This window comes from Lampris incognitus, chromosome 5 (genome assembly GCF_029633865.1).
Source record: "Lampris incognitus isolate fLamInc1 chromosome 5, fLamInc1.hap2, whole genome shotgun sequence".
Classification (NCBI taxonomy): domain Eukaryota; kingdom Metazoa; phylum Chordata; class Actinopteri; order Lampriformes; family Lampridae; genus Lampris; species Lampris incognitus.
The window spans coordinates 69,751,709-69,768,350 of record NC_079215.1 but is presented as its reverse complement, the minus strand read 5'-3'; the positions used below and the strand labels follow the sequence as shown (position 1 = coordinate 69,768,350).

The 16,642-nt window shown below is 45.6% G+C and overlaps 1 protein-coding gene across 1 annotated transcript in view; it reads left to right on the top strand.

Annotated features, from left to right (window-relative positions):
• The window catches only part of LOC130113103 (equilibrative nucleoside transporter 1-like), a 72,920-nt gene that overhangs the window by 29,190 nt on the left and 27,088 nt on the right, over positions 1 to 16,642 (top strand). The window contains exons 3-8 of the mRNA XM_056280619.1: positions 4,156 to 4,237; positions 4,618 to 4,787; positions 5,965 to 6,104; positions 7,463 to 7,597; positions 7,944 to 8,041; positions 13,759 to 13,837. Coding sequence (XP_056136594.1) covers positions 4,156 to 4,237; positions 4,618 to 4,787; positions 5,965 to 6,104; positions 7,463 to 7,597; positions 7,944 to 8,041; positions 13,759 to 13,837 — 704 coding nt within the window. The remainder of the gene's footprint in view (positions 1 to 4,155; positions 4,238 to 4,617; positions 4,788 to 5,964; positions 6,105 to 7,462; positions 7,598 to 7,943; positions 8,042 to 13,758; positions 13,838 to 16,642) is intronic.

Here is a 16,642-nt window from a genome sequence, read left to right as displayed (position 1 = left end):
CCCTTCTGTCACACATCACTCCTGACACTCTTCTCCACCCACTCCACCCTGCCTGCACTCTCTTCTTCACCTCTCTCCTGCACTCCCCGTTACTTTGGACAGTTGACCCCAAGTATTTTAACTCAAATGCCTTTGTCACCTCCGCTCCTTACATCCTGACCATTCCACTGTCCTCCCTCTCATTCACGCATAGGTATTCCGTCTTGCTCCTACTGACTTTCATTCCTCTTCTCTCCAGTGCATACCTCCACCTCTCCAGGCTCTCCTCCACCTGCACCCTATTCTCACTACAGATCACAATGTCATCCACAAACATCATCGTCCATGGAGACTCCTGCCTGATCTCCTCCGTCAACCTGTCCATCACCACTGCAAACAAGAAAAGGCTCAGAGCCGATCCTTGATGTAATCCCACCTCCACCTTGAACCCATCTGTCATTCCAACCACACACCTCACCACTGTCCCACTGCCCTCATACATATCCTGCACCACTCCTACATACTTCTCTGCAACTCCTGACTTCCTCATACAATATCACACCTCCTCTCTCGGCACCCTGTCGTATGATTTCTCTAAATCCACAAAGACACAATGCAACTCCTTCAGGCCTTCTCTATACTTCTCCATCAACATTCTCAAAGCAAACATCACATCTTTGGTGCTCTTTTCTGGCATGAAACCATACTGCTGCTCGCTAATCGTCACCTTCATTGCACATTGTCCATCTTGGGAGAGACAGCCGTCCTCTGTTGCTCTCCCTGAGGTTTCTTCCTATTTTTTTCTCCCTGTTGAAGGTTTTTTAGGGAGTTGTTCCTTTTCTAATGCGAGGTTCTAAGGACAGGATGGTGATGGTGTGTTGCTGTAAAGCCCTTGAGGCAAATTTTTAATTTGTGATATTGGGCTATTGGAAGTCGTCGCTTCGTCGCCTGCAGCCTGTACAAAATGCAGCTGCTCACCTGCTGACAGGGAAGAAGCGACGTGATCACGTGATGCCTGTACCGGCCTCCCTTCATTGGCTTCCTGACTGTTTTAGGATCCAGTTTAAGATTTTATTACTTCAAGTCGTTAAATGGGCTGGCACCACCTTATTTATCTGAGCTAATATAGTATTATCATACACCAGCCAGAGCACTCAGGTCAGCAAACCAGATGCTCCTACATGTTCCGAGTCCAGGCTTAAGAACAGGGGTGACAGAGCCTCTGCAGTGGCTGATCTCTGGAACAACTTACCAGTACACATAAGATCTGCTGAGACCCTAGAGGCTTTTAAATCTTGGTTAAAGACCTACCTCTTCTCGCTGGCATTCAATTCAAGTTGAGCTAGACACCGTGATTTTATTGTGGAAATATGCTTTTACTCTTGTGTTTTATTGTTTACATTTTAATTCCTTTATTTTACTTTGACATGTATTTTGACATTCATATCTGTTACTTATTCTATATTGTATTTTCAGCTTGTGCAGCACTTTGGTTCAACTGTGGTTGTTTTAAATGTGCTATATAAATAAACTTGACTTGACTATACAAATAAAATTGACTTGACCTCTCCTCTTAACCTAGCTTCTATTACTCTTTCCCATATCTTCATGCTGTGGCTGATCAACTTTATACCTCTGTAGTTGTTACAGTTCTGCACATCGCCCTTGTTCTTGAAAATCGGTACCAGTATGCTTCTTCTCCACTCCTCAGGCATCCTCTCACTTTCCAAAATTGTGTTAAACAATCTAGTTAAAAACCCCACTGCCATCTCTCCTAAACACCTCCATGCCTCCACAGGTATGTCATCAGGACCAACTGCCTTTCCACTCTTCATCCTCTTCATAGCTGCCCTCACTTCCTCCTTGCTAATCCACTGCACTTCCTGATCCAACCTTCTGTCCCCAAATAGCATCCAGATGTGGGCCACTTCAGGCAATGGTGCGGCACTTATGGCCTTCTTCTGGCCCTGGCAAAATGAATGTGAGCCTGAAGTGGCCCACATGTATAATAACAAATATGGCCCAAATAAGCCAAATCAAATGTGGGCCTTTTCTGGCAAAGACGTGGTGCTCTCAGCAACATGCAGTCTGGATGTGACCCTGAAGTGGCCCGTGTGGTAAATGGTGAGTATGGCCCAAATATCACAAAACAAACATGGGCCACCTTTGGCAAATATGTGGCACATGCAGCATTGCTATGGCTTGGTTCTGGCCCAGATCTGGCAAACAGCAGGCGACCACCGAAGTGCCATCATTCCACGCGGTATGTGGGCCGGATGAAAGAAAGATGAAAGCTGGGTGTGGAACGGGTCTGGGCCTCAACAATTTTGCTATCTAGGTCTCTATGTTCCTCATTCATCAGTCCCTCAAAGTACTACTTCCACCTTCTCAGCAAACTCTCCTCGCTTGTCAGCACATTTCCATCTCCATCCTTGATCACCCTAACCTGCTGCACATCCTTCCCAGCTCAGTCCCTCTGTCTAGCCAATCGGTACAAGTCCTTTTGTCCTTCGTTAGTGTCTAACCTGTCATACAACTCACCATACGCCTTTTCCTTTGCCTTTGCCATCTCTCTCTTCTCTTTACGTGGCATCTGCTTGTACTCCTGTCTATGTTCTTCATCTCTCCGACTATCCCACTTCTTCTTTGCCAACCTCTTCCTCTGTATACTTTGCTGTACTTCCTCATTCCCCCACCAAGTCTCCTTCTCTTCCTTCCTCTGTCCTGATGACACTCCAAGTACCTTCCTAGCTGTCTCCCTCACTATTTCTGCAGTGCTTTTCCAGCCATCTGGCAGCTCTTCACTACCACCCAGTGCCTGTCTTACCTCCTGCCTGAACTCCACACAACAGTCTTCCTTCTTCAACTTCCACCATTTGATCCTTGGCTCTGCCTTCACTCTCTTCCTCTTCTTGGTCTCCAAAGTCATCCTACAGACCACCATCCGATGCTGCCTAGCTACTTTCTCCCCTGTCACCACCTTGCAGTCTCCAATCCCTTTTAGATGGCGCCTCCTACATAAGATATAGTCCACCTGTGTGCACTTTCCTCCGCTCTTATATGTCACCCTGTGTTCCTCCCTCTTCTTGAAATATGTATTCACCACAGCCATTTCCATCCTTTTCACAAAATCCACCATCTGTTCTTCCACATTTCTCTCCTTGACTCCATACCTACCCATCACCTCCTCACCACCTCTGTTCCCTTCACCGACATACCCATTAAAGTCCTCTCCGATCACCACTCTCTAGTCCTTGGGTACCCTCTCCACCACGTCATCCAACTCACTCCAGAATTCTTCTTTCTCTTCCATCTCACACCCAACTTGCGGGGCATATGTGCTGATAACATTCAGCAATACACCTTCAATTCCCAGCTTCATACTCATCACTCTGCCTGACACTCTCTTCACCTCCAGCACACTCTTGACATACTCTTCCTTCAGAATTACCCCTACCCCATTACTCCTCCCATTCACACCATGGTAGAAGAGTTTGAACACTCCTCCGATACTCCTGGCCTTACTCCCCTTCCACCTGGTGTCTTGCACACACAGTATCCTACCTTTCTTCTCTCCATCATATCAGCCAGCTCTCTCCCTTTACCAGTCATAGTGCCAACATTCAAAGTTCCGACTCTCACCTCCACACTCCTACCCCTCCTCCTCTCCTGCTGCCTCTGCACATGCCTTCCTCCTCTCCTTCTCCTTCGCCCAACAGTAGCATAGTTTCCACCGGCACCCTGCTGGCCAACAGTTCCACTGGGTGTTGTTGGTAACCCGGGCCTCAACTGATCCAGTATGGAAATCTGATTAATGATCCGCATATTTATTTACAGTCAAGCACGAGAAATTGAAAACTAAATCTGAAAATAACTACAAATAAACTAAAAATAAGCCAAAAAGTCAAACTACAGAATCTTTTGTAGAAGTGTAAGATAAAACATTTTAACTTGATAGAAAGCACTCAATATGTGAAGATGACTGTGACTGTTTTCTAAAAGGAGATGTTTAAGAGATTGTCCTGCTGGACTGTGTTGACTCCATGCAGAAGTGTCAGTTAATACTCATCAGCGAAGTGTTGGTCTTTATGTTTTAATGATGGCTTGGCTCATAAACAGATGAACTAGTCTTCTTTGAGATATTGCCATGAACATTGTGCTTTGTTGTGTGTGCAGGTATTCTGCTGTATGGCTCATCTTCTTCATGCTGGGCCTGGGCACGCTCTTACCCTGGAACTTCTTTATGACCGCCACCATGGTGATAACATCACTTCCTGTCCCCCCCCCCACCTCCAGCACAGTCTCACCTCTCTACTGTCCGAAAGCCAGACACCTGTTTATGTTTCAATCCTCATTTTATCAAATAAAAACATACTAAACCGAAAAGAGTTAACTCCTGAAGAAAAAGGATGTGGCATTTTTCAGAGATGAATAACATAACCGGGAATGACTCACCACTGCAGCAAAAGCTGCCAGCTAATATGAAATCAAAACATCTGTTTATCTATCTATCTATCTATCTATCTATCTATCTATCTATCTATCTATCTATCTATCTATCTATCTATCTATCTATCTATCTATCTATCTATCTATCTGTCTATGTGTCTGTCTGTCTGTCTGTCTGTCTGTCTGCAGTATTTCACCAGTCGCCTGAAGGACTCATCAGTGTCAGAGGTTGGGGTTAACAGGACGGAGGAGGGAGACAGACGGAGCCATCTGGAATCTAAATTCAACAACGTGATGACGCTGTGCGCCATGCTTCCCCTCCTGCTCTTCACCTGTCTCAACTCCTTCCTGCACTCTCTGTAGGTTACCTCAGCCAATCACAGTTCTCACAGGCTCTCCTCTCAGCCAATCACAGTTCTCACAGGCTCTCCTCTCAGCCAATCACAGTTCTCACAGCCTCTCCTCTCAGCCAATCACAGCTCTCACAGGCTCCCAGCAGATCAGACGGGCTCCCAGCGGTATCTCATAATTTCTTCCAGTTTACAGAGCAGCCCCGTTTAGGCTTTGTCTCGTGGTTTTCATGTGGCTTTTCGCTCATGGTGGGACTAACTGTATAAATCTTTGTCACGGGAAGAACTCCTGTCTGATTAGGTTCGGTGAACTGGTGGCATCCATATCTATAATTTTTGAGAAATGATGACAACACCGGGTAGTTTTTCAGTTTTATTGAAAAATGTGCGGTGACTTTTTAAAAGTCAATGTGGGAACTTCTCGACAACAGAATGTCACATTCACAAATCATTTCATTAATCTATAATCTCATAATAAATAGATTTATCCATCTAGAACCTCTAAATATAGACATCTTGATCATCCTATGCCTATGCCCATCTTTTGTTTATCCGTGCCTACGAGCTATGTATCTTGTTTCTGCTGGTGTTGTGTTTGTGTTTTAGCTAACTGCTCTGGTTGGTACAGCACTTTGGTCAATATGGGTTGTTTTTAAATTCATTCATTCATTCATCTCATCTTCAGCCGCTTCTCCGGGGGCGGGTCGTGGTGGCAGTAAGCTAAGTAGGGCACTCCAGACGTCCCTCCCCCCAGCAACGCCCCCCAGCTGTTCCTGGGGGATTCCAAGGCGTTCCCAGGCCAGATTGGACATGTTGTCCCTCAATCGACATCTGGGTCTACCCTGGGGTCTCCTCCCAGTTGGACGTGCCCAGAAAACCTCCAAAGGAAGGCGCCCAGGAGCAGGAGGCATCCTAATAAGATGCCTGAACCACCTCAACTGTTGTTTTCGTGCTTTAAAAATAAATGTGGCCATAAATAGACTTGACTCGACTTTTAACAAGGCACTTTAAAGAGAATGGACACCGTTCATTAGGTCATATCAGCTGGAGCTCCAGCTAACCCACTCATGTTACTCAAAATGAGATTCAGAAAGATGGGTTTTTTATCTGCAACTGGATAGAACTTCTCTGACGGGATCTCTATTAGATGACTTCCTGAATCACATGACTTTGGTGTGTCCAATAGGATTCCTCAGAAGCTGCGCGTGATGGGCAGTCTGACCATCATCATGGCCGTCTTCATGGCCACAGCCGTCTTGGTCAAAGTAGAAATGGAACCCCTTCCCTTCTTCACTGTCACCATGATCAAGATCGTCATCATAAACTGTGAGCTACATTTCTTATAAAAAAGATACATCTTCACCTTCAACTCTGTTTATTAATAAGTGGTAGATCAATGAGTGAGGAAGAACACAAATCAAATCACGTTCATTATTTTATAACCAGTATGTGAAGGCGAAGGGTTTCTCTAACTTCAGTAATCAGTCTGTAAAGCTTGTCTCACACTGTTAACCAGTCTGTAAAGGTTTACTGACTTTGGGCTATTTCTCACATTATTAACTGGTCCGTAAAGGGTTTCTCACATTAATCACTAGTCTGTAAAGGGTTTCTCACATTAATAACTAGTCTGTAAAGGGTTTCTCCCATTAATAACTAGTCTGTAAAGGGTTTCTCACGTTAATAACTAGCCTGTAAAGGGTTTCTCACGTTAATAACTAGTCTGTAAAGGGTTTCTCACGTTAATAACTAGCCTGTAAAGGGTTTCTCACATTAATAACTAGTCTGTAAAGGGTTTCTCACATTACTAACTAGCCTGTAAAGGGTTTCTCACATTAATAACTAGTCTGTAAAGGGTTTCTCACATTAATAATTAGTCTGTAAAGGGTTTCTCACATTAATAACTAGTCTGTAAAGGGTTTCTCACATTAATAACTAGTCTGTAAAGGGTTTCTCACATTAATAACTAGCCTGTAAAGGGTTTCTCACATTAATAACTAGTCTGTAAAGGGTTTCTCACATTAATAACTAGCCTGTAAAGGGTTTCTCACATTAATAACTAGCCTGTAAAGGGTTTCTCACGTTAATAATTAGTCTGTAAAGGGTTTTTCACATTACTAACTAGTCTGTAAAGGGTTTTTCACATTAATAATTAGTCTGTAAAGGGTTTCTCACATTAATAACTAGTCTGTAAAGGGTTTCGCACGTTAATAACTAGCCTGTAAAGGGTTTCTCACGTTAATAACTAGTCTGTAAAGGGTTTCTCACATTAATAACTAGTCTGTAAAGGGTTGCTCACATTAATAACTAGCCTGTAAAGGGTTTCTCACATTAATAACTAGTCTGTAAAGGGTTTCTCGCATTAATAACTAGTCTGTAAAGGGCTTCTCACATTAATAATTAGTCTGTAAAGGGTTTCTCACATTAATAACTAGTCCGTAAAGGGTTTATCACGTTAATAACTTGTCTGTAAAGGGTTTCTCACATTAATACTAACCAGTCTGTAAAGAGTCTCTCACATTAATAACTAGTCTGTAAAGGGTTTCTCACGTTAATAATTAACCTGGGAAGGGTTTCTCACATTAATAACTATTCTGTGGAGGGTTTTCACTATGTCATGTCTATGGTGGTTTTGGGTGACTTTACCCATGCCGTTTTCAAAATGGTGGTCTCCTGTTTCCTGTCAGCGTTTGGAGCAGTGCTTCAGGGCAGTCTCTTCGGGATGGCTGCCGTCCTGCCCACCTCCTACACCACGCCAATCATGAGTGGCCAGGGCCTCGCTGGGACCTTCGCTGCCCTCGCCATGATCTGTGCCATCGCAAGTAAGAGGATGAACCTGGTTCATTTAAATGATGTGACCTCTGATCTCCTTCCTGTTCATTAAACCTGATGTTGATGATCTGAGAACTAACGGTTGTTTGACAGATGGATGTAAATGATTCACTAGAGAGGGCAATGGATATGCCAGCGATTGGCTTTGTCTTATATTTCTTAGATGATATTTCCCTTACATTTGTATTTTGTCAACTCTTTGGTTTTGGCAAATTGCGTGTGATGCAAGATACATGAGTCATGCATTTTTTCCTGAATTTCAGAAATAAATAGATTGACTGTATGTAATAGTAAAATGTGAAGTACGACGATATTCTTGTTCTGTGTGTTTTCCAGGCGGCTCAGAGATTCAGGAGGCGGCGTTTGGCTACTTCATCACTGCCTGTGTCGTCATACTTCTGTCCATATTGTCCTACGTTGTCCTCCCGAAGATGGTTAGAATCCATTATGACAGAGAGTACAAATACAACAGGATACTTTAGGATATTTATGAGTATTTTAGGAGTTAAACGTGTAATGTAAGGAATCTCCCACTGTGATGGTACCGCAAACGCATCAGTACAGCTGTCACGGGATTTATGGTATGTGACTGCAACCCTATTCTTCCGTCCGTCTAGAAAGAAAAAACACGTGCCGTGGGATTTGTGGTATGTGACGTTAACAGGAAATCTGTTGCTGTGTTCGTATATAACCTGGTCAAGCAGCTTATTAAAGGCTCCTGAGAGTCTGGACTTGGTGGTAAGTTGTTCTTATTAGTTAGATGTCAGACAGACATCACATGGTGTCAGAAGTGACAAGCGTAATCGGAACAAATGGACATGTCGAAGTTTAATCCACCGGAAGCGTTGAAGTTTGCCAGCCCAGGGGAATGGCCGGAGTGGAAGCAAAGATTTTCGTGTTTCAGGACAGCCACAAAGTTGAACAAAGGATGGGAAAATCCAGGTCTATTCGCTCATTTACGCTATGGGCAGTGAGGCTGAAAAGATATTCAGCTCATTCACATTTGATGAGGAGGCCCACGGGAGAGATTACAACGTCGTTTTGAAGAAATTCGACGTCTAAGGTGTTCACGTCACTAGACGCAGCCAGTGGATTTTACCAGATTCCCCTGCATGAGGAAAGCTGCAAGCTAACCAGTTTCATCACTCCCTTTGGGAGGTATGCATTCCGCAGACTCCCATTTGGGATAACGAGTGCACCAGAAATCTTCCAGCGAAAAAATGGCAGAAACTTTACAGGGACTGGAAGGAACAGAAGTCTACATGGACAACATCCTCGAGCACGGAGAAACTGAGGAGATCCGTGATAGACGTCTGAAGTGGGTACTGGAAGTGATCGAGACAGCCAGCCTTAAATTGAACAAAGATAAATGTAAGTTCAGACAGTGGCAGATTCGCTTCCTGGGACACATATTTGATGAGAACGGTGTGAGACCCGAGTCAGAGAAAGTGGCCGGGATTAGAAATTTCCCACAACCTCATATGGCAGAGCTAAAGCGGTTTCTGGGAATGGTCAACTTTATGGCCAAATTCATCCCAGAGCTCTCTACAGCAGGACAACCGCTCTATGAACTGCTGAAGTCGAAGATGGAATGGCTGTGGGGACCTGCACAGCAGACTGCCTTCCAGAGACTGAAGATTACCTTAGCATCAGCACCTGTACTTACCTTCTATGAAGCTAACAGGCCCACCGTGGTGTCGGCTGACACCAGCAGTTATGGACTTGGAGGAGTCCTGTTGCAGCAGTATGGTGAGGACTGGAAACCTGTGGCCTACTGTTCCAACAGACTTAGGGACACAGAGACCAGGTATGCTCAAATAGAGAAAGAATGCCTGGCCAGTGTCTGGGCATGTGAACATTTTGAGAAATACCTGTTTGGACCTGACAGCTTTAAACTGATCACTGACCACACTGCCCTGGTGCCCTTAATGAACAGTATAGACCTTGACAATGTCCCAATCAGGTGCTAGAGACTACTGATGATACTGATGCGCTTTAATGTAGAGGCTGTGTACGCACTAGGAAAGACATTAGCAGTAGCTGATGCACTCTCCAGGGGCCCCATGCAAAGTTCTGGAGAGGCTAGGTCTACCGACGATGTGACAGCACACGTAGACTCAGTCCTGAGCCACATCCCTGCTTCACCACAGAGGATGCAAGAGATCAGAGACCGCACAGCCACAGACCTCCAGCTCCAGGTAGTGAGACAATTCATCCAGTTCGGCTGGCCAGGTTACGAAAAGAGAGTACCAGAGGTGGTCAGGGATTTCTACAAGGTGAGAGGGGAACTGTCAGAGGTAGATGGGTTAGTGGTCAGGGGAAATCGCATAGTGATTCCCACCTCTATGAGAACAGAGATAGTTGAAAGGATTCGCGACAGTCATCAGGGGCTAGTGAAATGCAAAGAGAAAGCTAACCAGTCAGTGTGGTGGCCAAGAATTTCACAGGACATAGCAACAAAGGTAACTCAGTACAAGTTTTGTAGAGAGAACAGAAACACACCGAGGAAAAAGCCAGCAATGCCAGCTGCGCTACCTTCAAGATCATGGCAAAAAGTATGTGTTGATCTTTGTGAGCACAAGAAGCAGTCGTATTTGGTAGTGTCAGACTACTACTCCAGGTACTTGGAGATCCTACACCTACCTGTGACAGCCAGTAGCCAGGTCATAGCAAAGCTAAAAGCCACATTTGCAAGGTATGGTATTCCAGAAGTGGTAGTCGCGATAATGGACCTCAGCTAGTCTCAGAGGAGTTCAGACAGTTTAGTGAGAAATATCACTTTATTCATGTAACACTAGTCCACATTATGCCCAGAGTAATGGCCAAGCTGAGAGGATTGTACAGGTAGTGAAAGGGATCCGTAGGCAGGAAGACCCCTCTGGCTTTGATGGTATACAGAGCCACACCGTCTTCCTCCACCGGAGTCAGTCCCGCTGAGCTGCTGATGGGTCGAGAAATCCAGGCAACTATACCCACCCTGTCTGAGAACTTGGACCCAAGCTGGCCAGACAAGGAAGAAATCATGCAAGCAGATGCAGCCGCCAAGAGGCAGGCATACCACTAAAACCGCAGGAACGGGGTAAGGAGTCTACCTCTGCTGAGCCCAAGAGACAGTGTTCTCATGAAACTGTACAATGAGAAACAATGGACAACACCAGGTACTGTCTGTGAAGCCAGCTCCTCCCCTAGATCTTATGTGGTGGACACAACCCAACGGGGGCAGTACAGACGAAACTGATGTCATCTCTTAAGTGCACCCACAGTACCAACCCACACACATGCACCCACAGAGCCGGTTACTGTAGAGGTGACTAGAGATTCTGGATTCTAGTTATGGAGAGGGATGTGATCTGAAAGGGATTGGAGACTGCAAGGTGGTGATGGGAGAATGTAGCTGCAGCATCAAATGGTGGTCTGTAGGATGACTTTGGAGATCAAGAAGAGGAAGAGCGTGAAGGCAGAGCTGAAGATCAAATGGTGGAAGTTGAAGAAGGAAGACTGTTGTGTGGAGTTCAGGGAGGAGTTAAGACAGGCACTGGGTGGAAGTGAAGAGTTGCCGGATGGCTGGGCAAGCACTACAGAAATGGTGAGAGAGACAGCTAGGAAGGTACCTGGTGTGTCATCAGGACAGGAAGGGAGAGAAGGAGACTTGTTGATGGAATGAGGAAGTACAGCAAAGTATACAGAGGAAGAGGTGGCAAAGAAGAAGTGGAATAGTCAGAGAGATGAAGAAAGTAGACAGAAGTACAAGGAGATGTAGCATAAAGTGAAGAGAGAGGTGGCAAAGGAAAAGGGAAACGAAAAGACGTATGGTGAGTTGTATGACAGGTTAGACACTAAGGAAGGAGAAAAGGACCTGTACCGATTGGCTAAACAGAGGGACCGAGCTGGGAAGGATGTGCAGCAAGTTAGGGTGATCAAGGATAGCAATGGAAATGTGCTGACAAGCGAGGAGAGGGTGCTGAGAAGGTGGAAGGAATACTTTGAGGGGCTGATGAATAAAGAAAACGAGAGAGAGAGAAGGTCGGATGATGTGGGGATAGTGAATCAGGAAGTTCAGCGGATTAGCAAGGAGGAAGTGAGGGCAGCTATGAAGGGGATGAAGAGTGGAAAGGCAGTTGGTCCTGATGACATACACGTGGAGGCATGGAGATGTTTTGGAGAGATGGCAGTGGGGTTTTTAACACAATCTTGGTAAGTGAGAGGATGCCTGAGGAGTGGAGAAGATGTATACTGGTATAGACTTTCAAGAACAAGGGTGATGTGCAGAACTGTAGCAACTACAGATGTATAAAGTTGATCAGCCACAGCATGAAGATATGGGAAAAGTAATAGAAGCTAGGTTAAGAGGAGAGGTGATGATCAGCGAGCAGCAGTATGGTTTCATGCCACGAAAGAGCACCACAGATGTGATGTTTGCTTTTAGAATGTTGATGGAGAAGTATAGAGAAGGCCAGAAAGAGTTACATTGTGTCTTTGTGGATTTAGAGAAAGCATACGACAGGGTGCCGAGAGAGGAGGTGTGGTATTGTATGAGGAAGTCAGGAGTTGCAGAGAAGTATGTAGGAGTGGTGCAGGATATGTATGAGGGAAGTGTGACAGTGGTGAGGTGTGTGGTTGGAATGACAGATGGGTTCAAGGTGGAGGTGGGATTACATCAAGGATCGGCTCTGAGCCCTTTCTAGTTTGCAATGGTGATGGACAGGTTGACGGAGGAGATCAGGCAGGAGTCTCCGTGGACTATGATGTTTGCGGATGACGATCTGTAGCAAGAGTAAGTTGCAGGTGGAGGAGAGCCTGGAGAGGTGGAGGTATGCACTGGAGAGAAGAGGAATGAAAGTCAATAGGACTAAGACCGAATGCATATGCGTGAATAAGAGGGAGGACAGTTGAATAGTGAGGATGCAAGGAGTAGAGGTGATGAAGGAGTGTGAGTTTAAATACTTGGGGTCAACTGTCTACAGTAATGGAAGAGAGGTGAAGAAGAGAGTGCAGGCAGGGTGGAGTGGGTGGAGAAGAGTGTCAGAAGTGATTTGTGACAGAAGGGTACCAGCAAGAGTTAAAGGGAAGGTTTACAATATGGTAGTGAGACCAGCTATGTTGTATGCTTTGGAGACAGTGGCACTGATGAAAAGACAGGAGGCGGAGGTGGAGGTGGCAGAATTGACGTTCATCACTGGGAGTGATGAAGAAGGACAGGATTAGGAACGAGTATATTAGAGGGACAGCTCAGGTTGGACGGTTTGGAGACGAAGCAAGAGAGGCAAGATGGAGATGGTCTGGACATGTGTGGAGGAGAGATGCTGGGTATACTGGGAGAAGGATGCTGAATATGGAGCTGCCAGGGAAGAGGAGAAGAGGGAGGCCAAAGAGGAGGTTTATGGATGTGGTGAGGGAGGACATGCAGGTGGCTGGTGTGACAGAGGAAGATGCAGAAGACAGGAAGAGATGGAAACGGATGATCCGCTGTGGCGCCCCCTAACGGGAGCAGCCGAAAGTAGTAGTAGCAGTTATGGAGAGGGACACATCTTTGAGGGGGAGATGTAATGTATGGAATCTCCGGCTGTGATGGTACTGCGAACGCATCAGTACAGCTATCGCGGGATTTGCGGTAGTGACTGCAACCCTATTCTTCTGTCCGTCTAGAAAGAAAAAACACGTGCCGACAATGCAAGATGGCTGATGATAGATCCAACGGGGTGTAGGCACGGAAGTAGACGTGATTGTTTGTTGGTTAGGGTTTAAACTCTTTTTGAATTTCCGTTGTTAGCAAGCGTTAACATTAGCTATCGTTACAGTACGATCTGGCAATGTTAAGGTCAGTTGTAAGCTCGCTAGTTAAATATTTCAGTGCGCATCGTTTGTTTCAAGTCAGCGGGCTTCGAGGTTCCGCGCTGTCTATTGGCCGACGCAACAGCCAATCAGGGCTACTTCCGTGCCTCCACCCCTTGGCAACCTCTGCCGGCGGTTAAGTGTATCTCACTTCATTACATGACGTTAACAGGAAGTCTGCTGCTGTGTTCGTATAATAACGTGGCCCATCAGCTTAATAAAGGCTCCTGACAGTTTGCACTTGGTGGCGGGGTGTTCTTATTAGTTAGATGTCAGACAGACATCACGAAACAGTTAATGTATTTTTGTTTTTGAACAGGAATTCTACCAGTACTACCGAGACATTGACAAGAGGAGAGATAATGAAGAGGAAAACCCTTTAAATGCGATGAAGAAAGGTATGAAACTCTTCACGGGACCAATCCACTCTGTGCATAACTGTATTCCATTGACTTCCGGTTTCTACTGCAGCGGTCATACCAGTTTCCTCTTTGTTGGCGCGTGCTATTAGCGATGGCATAATTTTCGCGATGCCTGCAAGATTTACCATGGATAAATGTCAACGACGTGCACACAATTGTCGACAAATTTTCACCTGCACCTACCAGCAAACGGGTGAAACGTTTCAAGTTGTACATATCAAGTTACGTCCACGATTATGATGACCGGACGGATGGAATTGTGGACGTAACTTGAAGCTGAGTGTTCCTCTCTGTTGCTAATGTAGATAACATAGGTGATGTAGAGTGTAGATAATGTAGCGTAGCTCAATCAAGCTCGCTGCGGGATTCGATCCAGGGCGCACTGCACCACAAGGCGACATCTCTGACCCCTCGGCTAAAGCGGCTGATCCCACCAGCCGACCGGCCAGTGAGTGTTTTGTAGTTTACAATAACATAGATGATGTAGATGGTGTAGAAAACATTGATGATGTAGATAGTGTAGAAAACATAGATGATGTAGATGGTGTAGAGAAAACATGATGTAGAGTGTAGAAAACATAGATTATGTAGATGACGTAGAAATCATAGATGATGTAGATAGTGTAAAAACATAGATGATGTAGATAGTGTAGAAAACATAGATGGTATAGATAGTGCAGATAACAGATAATGTAGAGTGTAGAAAACAGATGGTGTAGATGATGTAGAAAACAGATGTAGAAAACAGATGATGTAGAAAGTGTAGAACACATAGATGGTGTAGATAGTGTAGAAAACATAGATGATGTAGAGTGTAGAAAACAGATGACGTAGATAGTGTAGAAAACAGAGGATTTAGGTAGTGTGGAAAACATAGATGATAGATGATGACCCAACATCCAAGATGGCGGCGCGCTGGAGGCAGCGGCTACCGCGGCTCCCTGTTCAGGGTTGTGTTTTCTTTGTTGTTTATACGTTAGTGTGAAGTGTATTTACAAGTGTAGGTCGTCCTGAGCTCTTCTACAGCCATCAGGACCTGTTAAACCTCAGAACGGATTACTCACTTCCCTCCACCATCACGGACAACTCCCCATCCATATTATCCGCTCACCGGCCTCGCAGTGGAAACGCTGCCCCCTGGCGGCAACGTGAACAGAAGCGGGGGAAGCGACGCGGGCTAAATGCCAAGCTAAGTAGCGCTCCCTTCAAAGCTTCCCTCCCCAGCATCTTCATGGCTAATGTCCGGTGGTTAGCTAACAACATGGAGGAGATGAGACTCAGGCTGTCCTCTCAGAAAAGGCTGCAGAACTGCTGTCTGCTGATGTTTACGGAGACTTGGCTCAACAGCAACATGGCGACTCGGCAGTCGAGCTAGCGGGCCGCACAGCCTTACGTGCCGACAGGACAGCGGACTCCGGCAAGACCCGCGGAGGAGGTTTGAGTGTTTATGTCAGTAACTCTTGGTACAACTGTAGTATATGGGCTTGAACATATACACCAAGTAATACGGTGGTGAGCCTATACTATAGGTAATACGACGAGAGGCCAGTAGGCGCGCTCTCAGGCGGATGTACGTAAGCGGAACTGAAGTCGGTTATGATGCGCATGCGCGGTTCTTTATTCCTGAGTAAAGTTCATAAGGAGGACTACCCGCCAGTCTCCTCATCAGTAGAAACCACAACATGGTGTCAGAAGTGGTGGCGTTTGATGTTTAATCGCCGAAGAAGACGAGAGACCGAGAGAAGAGAGCGGGGAGCTTGTCGCAAAGTCCCAGTGACCATAAGGTAAACGTGTTGGGTCCGACGGCGCTAAAGTCAGGAGAGTTTGGGGTTACGCTAACGCGGAAGAGAAAACTAAATGGAACAGTTTAAGTCACCTTCTCCGTTAGTATTAATAGGCAACATATGTGAAAACTGGCGCAGATGGGAGCAAAGATATAGGTTGTACATGACGGCAACTGAAATGTGGAAAAAGGAAAAGGAGGTGCAAGTGGCGATATTACTGCACACGCTAGGCGAAGAAGCGCTCGAGGTGTACAACACACTCGACATAGCCAGGGCCGAGCCCGAACACGTGCAGGTGGACCACATATTGCAGGCTTTAAGAGACTACTGTACGCCAAAGAAAAACGTGGTATTTTAGAGGCACCAATTTTGGACGTATGCAATGCAAGAACCGATGCACATTGACAAATTTGTCCCAGAGCTAAAACACAGGAGCAAAGACTGTGAGTTCGGAATAACCGAAAATGACACGCTGAGAGACAAAATCGTTTTCAGTGTTATAGATAAGCATCTGAAAGAGACACTGCTGAGAGAACCTACCCTGACCTGACTAAAGCCATTGATATTTGCAGGGCATCAGAGATAGCCAAGGAGCAAATCAGCATAATGGTGTGCGCAAAGAAGGAAAATTAGGTGCATGCAATAACAGAGGCAACAAGACCAATAAGGCAAAATAAAGCTAATGTCAACAAAACAGCGTTCAATGCTCATCATAAAAAGGAGTAATATGTCAACCAAACAAAAGTATGCAACAGATGCGGAAAGACACATGGCCCAAAAGCATGTCCAGCGTATGGAATGAAGTGCAGAGCTTGTGGGAAGGGCCATAACTTTGCCAAGATGTGCAGAATGAAAGGAGTGCAAGCAGTGCAGACAGTGGATTCACTATTTGTGGGCAGTCTGGAGTGCACCCAGGTAAATGCACTGAGTAAAGCTAGTGATATGCTGTGGCGGGCTACTTTGTCAATTAGAGGAGTGCCCATCATCTTCAAACTAG